Genomic DNA, 7,826 nt, shown 5'->3' on the forward strand with positions numbered 1-7,826 from the left:
TTGAGTTAGAATCATGTTAATCATTGTCCCCATGCAAGTCGGATTTGAATCGGGTTATTTTTCAGGTTAGATTAAGTCGAGTCGATTTTTAACGCCTTTAATCATTGCTTATTAGTAAATGGATAAAGGGTGCACTAACCCTTTAAAATTTAGGTTAATAATATACACAACTCATAAATATTTTCTAAATTATAAGATAGTTTAGTTAGAAATAACTTTGTATAATAAGATCACGCATGAATTGATGTAATTAAAATATAATTTAACTTAACCATGTCTACTTTTGGCTCTTCATATACTCATATGGGTTGCTTCTATTTGTAATTTTCCCCTTTATATTAAGTTTAAAATAGGTTTAATAAAAATGATTTTACACGCCTTAGTAATTAACCTTAATATAATTAGACAATAATTAATGTCATCAACTAATCCTAGTAAAAACAATCACCCAAACTACCCAAGTTAACTCTTTTGAATCCTCCAAGATTTCAACAATAAAATGACACTTAGGTCCTGTTTAGTTCACCATATTTTTACTTATCTGAACTTATCTGATCTAATCTGATCTTATTGTCTGACTTGACCAAACTTTGACCATAAGCGTATGTAATCTGTAAGGAAAAAATATATCAAGTGGGATCTTGTTAGATTCGTTAATGTGTATTTTATTAATATATAATTTTCATATTTTTTTTATTATGAAATTAAAGATATTTAGCGATAAAAAATTACACATAAAACGATGATCTGATCTGAACTTATTTTTTCTGAAATGAGTAAAAATATGTTGAACTAAACAAGGCCTTAGCCAATGCAATTCATGAATTCAACCTTTAATTCGCTGGAGGAGGATATAAGCACTGGCGGATCTACGTTGGAACCCGGGGGACACGTGCTACCCTCAGAAGAAGAAGAAGAAGAAGAAAGAAAAAAAAACAAAAAAAGTGTTTACAAAAAACGTCCTATGAAACACAGTATAAATTTTAAAGCCTGCACACAATGCAAGATAAGCAAAGCTGCTTCAGTGGTAACAAAGCATCTACATAAAACATGAAACTTTCCTTTGAATTCTGTGGGTCAGGGTTCGAATCCCCTACAATACACTCTTTTTTTTTTTTGGTTCATTCCTATGTCTTTTTTGTTATTTTAGGGCTATCATTGCTTTTTCTTCCCCAAATTACTTTCCACTTTCTTGACATTTATATTTAAATTGATTAGATAAAAATAACCTCCATCAAAAATTGATTCCACACCCCAAATTACTTTTCACTTTCTTGGCTATATATATATATATATATATATATAAACTCCCATCAAAAATGGATTAACAATAATAGTATGGAGCGAAATGTGAATTGAAGTGAATTAGTAGTATCTTATTACTTTGAATATTTTTTATTTGATTGTAATACGAATATTTCGATGAAATAGTACAATATGTTGTACATAAATTATCCTTGAAAATAACTCATTGCCAAATTTATAGATATTTACTCCGTAAAACTTATCGGTAACTTTTTATATAATAAAACAATATATTATGTAAAAAGAAATTACCTTGATGTGTTATTATTAGCTTAAATTAGATTAAGTTTCAAGTTATTAGGTATTACGTAGTAGGTTTTTTTTTCCTAATGTCTAGTGCTACCCCTTGTTTGAAATCCTGGATCCGCCACTGGATATAAGTTATCTCATTTCAACAACTAAAGTCATGCACTTTTATAAACACCTTATGACAGTTATGAGGTGGGATTTTCCAATATTTAACAAACAAGAAAACATTTAGCTGGTGTAAATCAACCTACAACCATGGATGATAGATGATCTTAGCTTCAATTCATATAAAACAATGCAAAGCAAATTTAAATTAAAATAAACAATTTCATACAAAATAAAGCGGATTAAACAAAGCCTAATTTCAAATGATAGTCCAAGTTTGACAACAAACTTTTATTTTGTCCGAATGAATCATGAGCAATAAAAACTACCAATGAAGGTGGGAGATTCGAACCTGTAACCTAATTTATACAAGCTCTCAGTTTAAATCACTAAATCAAAACTTCATTAGGGGTCGTTTGGGAAGCTAATCTGGAATGGATCTATATGAAATCTTATTAGAGTGGGACGGATTCTAAATCCCATACTAGTATGATGTTATTTAATTGGTTAATTGTTGAAATGGTCTTAACATTCATTAATAGAATAGATAGTCAGATTAGTCACTACAAGAAATTACCTTTTTGTAGCGATTACTTTAACATTTGGTATCGATTGTAATTGCTACCAAAAAAATCCCAACGAATGGTTATTCGATACAACATCCACCGTTGCCATAGCCTTAAGTAGTGTTTTCGCTTTTGCTAGGGTTATCCTCATTAATCGCTACGGAAAACTACTTTCAATCGTGGGGATTATTGTAACGATTATAATATCTACAAATGGTGAACTCATTTTCTAAAAATAAAAAATAAAAATAAAAATAAAAATAAAAAAATATATATAAATAAAAACAAACAAACTTACATATGATTTATACAAGATTCGAATATGCAACCTCAAGCTCTAATATTAAATGTTTTTCCAATAAGTTATGACATATTTTATGTTCTCCGTGTCAAATAAAATTTTAAAATCTAGTGTAAAAAAGGCTTTTTATATTGATTTTTGGGTTTTAGTGGCGATTGTAAACGATACGCTTTTCTATAATTTTATAATATGCAGTTTAAAGATAAATATATTATTATGTTTTTCGTATCGATTTCATATGAGTTTACTATGTCGATTATAAAATGCTACGGATTTCTTTACTATTTCACAAATATATGTGCATATTGTAGCGAATGTATAATCGCTACGAAAAGACAATTTTCTTGTTGTGAGTGAAGTAAGTATGAGATTCTAGACGGAGGTAGAGATAGAGTTAGGATCCTTTTAGTATGAGATTTCTATCTAAAAAGTCTAACCAAACAATAAAATGAATGAAATAGATTATAACTGCATTTCAACTAATTTCAAAAGGCTTAACCAAATGACCCCTAGGGACGTATGGTCAATTTAGTATAGGTGCGTGTAACGTAGCCAACTAAGTAGTTACCATATCTAGGGGTGTCAATTCGGGTAAACAGTTCGGGTTTAGGTTGGGTTTATCAGTTTTGGGTTATAACGGGTCGGTTTATAACGGGTTGAAATGATTAGCGGGTCGGTTTTGAAAAACATCGCGTTAGTTATTGCGGTTTCTATTCGGGTCGGGTCCTAATCGGGTTGGTTTGTAGTTGGTTCGGGTCATAATTAGTTTGGGTTGAACCGAGTTGGTTTGAAAACGGGTTTAGCCAGTTTAAAGTGGGTTTCGATTCAAAACAATTTGGGTTCTAATCGGGTCGGGTTGTAATCGGTTCGGGTCATAATTAATTTGGGTTTAGCCGGGTCGGTTTGAAAATGGGTTTCGGTTCAAGACAGATCAGGTGAAATCGGGGGTCCGGTCATTATCGGTTCAGGTCATAATCGGTTTGGATAGAACTTAGTCAGTTTGAAAACGGGTTTACCCAATTTGAAGCAGGTTTCAGTCCAAATCATATTGGGTTAAAATCAAGTTGGATCATTATCGAGTCGAGTTAGTCAGATAATGAGTAGGAACGGGTCATGTTATAATCAAGTTAAGTCATAAATAAGTTGGGTTTATTGAGTAGTGGGTTGAAACGGATCAGATCATAAATATATTGGGTTACAGGGGTTACCGGTCGTAAACGGTTCGGTCTCAACGGGTTATGGGTCGTAAACAGTTCGGTCTCAACGGGTTACGGGTTGGAAACGGTTCGGTCATAATGGGTTACGGGTTATAAATGGTTCGGTCACAACGGGTTACGGGTTAGACCAGTTCAAGTTTATCGGATTTTTGCCGGGTTTAAACGGTTTTCGGTTTAGAATGGGTCGGGTTACTATCGGGTTTAGACGTAATCGGTTCGGGTTGTTTTCAGTTTTGGGTTGCAACGGTTTGGCTTGATAATGGGTCGGGTTAGTAACGGTTCGCACAAATTCGGTTCGATTTAGTTCAGTTTCGGGTTAGAAAAAATTGGGTCGAGTCGGTTTTTAAAAAACGGGTATTTAATAGTTCAGTTACTTTTCGGATCGGTTCGAAACAGTCAAATTTAATGAAACTGACTAACCATATCCCAAGTCCCGACACATATAGGATCGGTGCTCCAAAATAGGTGTTATAACATCCAATTTAACAGAGTGCATATCAGCGCATAGCACCTATTAACAAATGAAGTGTATAGGAGGGCAGAAGCGTAATTTATCAGGCATTAGAAAACTTGAATATTCCACTTAACTGTGCTAGTGGTAAATTTAATACTCCGAAAATGTACCACTGAAATCACATTGGTACATTTAATCAAAATAGTACGTACATTTTATGCTTTGAATTGTACCACTAGAAAACCAAAGTCATCCTATATACTTTTTAAGCACATAAGTGTTATGCGCCAATACTTTTCCAATTTAACAATCTCTATATATTTCAGCAAACCCAAATAAGACTCATTATTATTTCTTTTTTTTTTTTTTTTTTTAAAGAAAGACTCATAGTTATTCATTTATACACGTATATCTTTTATTTATATATTATAATTATAATTATAATATAAAATATAATAATTCATCCCAAATCCCTATTTCTTTGAAAGTTTCTCTTTCTATTTCTATTCTCGTGTCAATGAAAGCGATACCCTCATAAATTCCCAGGCTATAGATTTCAATTTTGAGAGAGGCTATAAATTCGAGTTGGTGGACGTAGGTTTCCCTTAGCTACTAAGATTTCTGATTTTTCCTCTTCATTTCTTCTTTATAAATCCCTAAACTTAATTATTATAAATCCTTATTGATCGATTAATTTTTAGAAAATAACTGTTTCTGGGGAAGCTTAAAAATGGAATTTTACTCATACCCATCTCAACAAATGGCTTCATCTTCCTCAATTTTATGTAATTTGGGCGAAAAAATTCGTGGAACCCTAAGTTTTGCTGTTTCTGTGACTCTTGGAAGTCTTTTCTCTGCCTTCTTCACATTCTGTTTTGCTTTAGGTTTGATTTTTCTCTCAATTTTGTCATTTTTGTTTGATTGTATTGTTGTTTTGTTCATAATTTGATGTGGGTTTTGCGTTAATTTTCCTTTTGTTGTTAATTTGATTGTTGGGTATTTCATTTTTATCTGTATTAGATATTTTTATTGATCTGGCCTTTTCGCCTTTGTTTGGGGTTCTGGGAAATCTAGATATTTTTGTTCCATAATTATTTTTGAAATAAAAAATTATTTTATGGGGCGATTTCATTAGATTTGACTTGATTTATTGTGTATTTTTGTCTGATTACTTTCAAGTTTCAATTATGGTATTAGATGAAGGAAGTAGTCAAATTATGCGTTTTTATTTTTTATTTTTTTTTATATTGGACTTGGCAGGAGGATTTTAAAAGTAGTTAGATTTCATGTTTTAAGAACAAGATTACAGAGAATTATGATTTATGTAATGGTTCATGATGCAGTTGGAACACTTTTGGGAGCCATGACTGGTGCTTTAATAGGCCAAGAGACAGAGAGTGGATTTGTAAGAGGAGCTGCCATTGGAGCTATCTCTGGTGCTGTTTTCTCAATCGAGGTTTTCGAATCATCGGTTGTTCTTTGGCGATCGGATGAATCCGGCATTGGCTGCCTTCTTTACTTGGTATGAAGAGTTTTGTTGCTGCTTAATTGATTTGATTTCTGCTACTTTTATGAATTTTTTATGCATTATGATGATGACATAGTTAGACTTTTAATAACTATTAGCAAAACAACAAAAAATGTGTATGAGATCAAAACAGGACCATTGTGCAATGGACTACAGTATTACATTCTTGTGCATATTTGGTTTTAAAAAAGTTAGGTTAGTGGTTTGGAGCAGAGTAATAGTGTTTAATTCAATCAGTTTTTTGGTTGGTGTTGGTTAATTATATTGTTTGTCACTTCAATCGTGTGATTAACTTTTCTTGTGAAGCTTTTAACCACTAGTAGGTGGGTTGTGTAATTGCTACTCTTAACATGGGTTTCATTAAAATGGCCGAGTTTGATTTTTGGACTTCTTTCCTTGTCTACACTTATAGCAAAGCGTTACAATGTTTCTTACAAACATCCTTGTTTAATGTTATGTATTTATGCCTTGTATGAATATTTTTCTATGGACTTTACAGATTGATGTCATTGCGAGTCTTTTGAGTGGAAGGCTTGTTCGTGAACGAATTGGTCCTGCGATGCTGAGTGCAGTTCAGAGTCAGGTAATTTTGCGGTTTTTTATGCGAGCAAGTTGTATATCACTGAGTATCCTTTTACAACAATGTTTACTGATTTTGATGAAATCTAATTGTATCCATTTGCCATATGCATTAGATGGGTGCTACGGAAACAAACTTTGAAGAAGTCACAAATATCTTTGACACTGGCAGCGTGAAGGGTTTACCAGGAGATTTAGTTGAGAAGATACCTGAGATCAAAATTACAAACAAGAACAATAAAGATGCTTCAGGAGAAAGAGTTTCCTGTTCCGTTTGTCTTCAGGTATGGGCTTGTAATCTTTCTGATAGTACTTAGCTTAGATTCTTGGTTTCCTTTGTAAAACAATGTTTACAAATTTCCTTTTAAATGTACTCAGGATTTCCAAATTGGCGAAACAGCTCGTAGTTTGCCTGATTGTCATCACTTGTTTCACCTTCCTTGCATCGATAAGTGGCTGATGAGGCATGCTTCCTGCCCCTTGTGCCGAAGAGATCTGTAATGTATTCACTCCTGTCCAAATTTTGACCCCTGTTAACATAATATTCCATATGATCATTAGTAGGTTTTTTCTTTTTTTTTTTTTTTTTTTTTTTTTTTTTTTTTTTTTTTTCCCTAATCTTTACATGTTGGGGTAGTGTTTTTTTTGTTCATTATTATTCCTCTAAAACACCCTCAAATAGATTCGTTATTATAGCTTGTGCCTCCTTTGTTTATGGCGTTGTATTTGAATTAATGATCTTGTATAAAGCTCGAGAGTTGATCATGCTCTTTCTTTTTTTTTTTTTTTTTTTTTTTTTCTTTTCTTTTCTTATACTGATAACTGATCCAAACACTAACCTTGCGGTATCTCAATATTATTACTCATACTTTTTTTTTTTTTTTTTTTTTTTTTTTTTTTAAGTTATCATTTTCAGTAGCACATCTGCACATATGCTAGCATTTAACTTTGGCCCTAAACATCTTTGATTGCATAATTGTAAAAAAATATACAAAGTACAAACTATATATCGATGCGATTCTCAATATCAAATTACTATTATTTCATCTAGTATAAATACAAGTACTCCATACAAAATTTCATCTTTCCCTTACTGGAATGCAGTTAGACCTGTCAATTCCTGACCCGATCCAGTAACCTGACCCGATTCCCAACTTGTTTTACTGAGAGAGAACCCGGACCTGACCCGACCCAAATGACTTGAAATAGACCCGATTTGATCAATTTATCATAATTTGTAATGATCCAAACAATCCAAACAACTCGAACTAAATGACCCTAACAACCCGAAATTTGACATGAACCCGACCCGTTGACCCGAATGATAGGTCTAATTGCACTCCCTTTGTTTGGAAGGCAAAATAATAGTCACGTATATGACTTATTTTTCCTCATATACTATTTTGGGCTTTTTAAAAAGATCTACCTATATTCAATATGTTCCATTTTTAACTTAATTTTTTTGGAATTAATTGGTTGTGGATTGATGACATGACTCTAAGTAAAGAAATCTCTACCTTGA

General features: G+C 32.5%; 1 protein-coding gene across 1 annotated transcript; it reads left to right on the top strand.

Annotated features, from left to right (window-relative positions):
- The first annotated feature begins 4,694 nt into the window (after positions 1-4,694).
- LOC110697991 (NEP1-interacting protein-like 1) lies at positions 4,695-7,085 on the top strand. The gene is made up of 5 exons (XM_021875390.1): positions 4,695-5,081; positions 5,541-5,719; positions 6,225-6,308; positions 6,421-6,588; positions 6,683-7,085. The coding sequence occupies exons 1-5, from the start codon at positions 4,928-4,930 to the stop codon at positions 6,803-6,805; spliced, it is 708 nt and encodes a 235-aa protein (XP_021731082.1). The 5' UTR covers positions 4,695-4,927; the 3' UTR covers positions 6,806-7,085.
- Positions 7,086-7,826: the final 741 nt, after the last annotated feature.

This window comes from Chenopodium quinoa, unplaced genomic scaffold (genome assembly GCF_001683475.1).
Source record: "Chenopodium quinoa cultivar QQ74 unplaced genomic scaffold, ASM168347v1, whole genome shotgun sequence".
Lineage (NCBI taxonomy): Eukaryota > Viridiplantae > Streptophyta > Magnoliopsida > Caryophyllales > Amaranthaceae > Chenopodium > Chenopodium quinoa.

Excerpts from the sequence above, each read along its gene's own strand:
- LOC110697991 (XM_021875390.1), top strand. The coding sequence starts at position 4,928 with ATGGAATTTTACTCATACCCATCTCAACAAATGGCTTCATCTTCCTCA. Across the intron at positions 5,082-5,540 it reads CACATTCTGTTTTGCTTTAG|TTGGAACACTTTTGGGAGCC; the intron begins GTTTGATTTTTC and ends TTCATGATGCAG. Across the intron at positions 6,589-6,682 it reads CCTGTTCCGTTTGTCTTCAG|GATTTCCAAATTGGCGAAAC; the intron begins GTATGGGCTTGT and ends AAATGTACTCAG.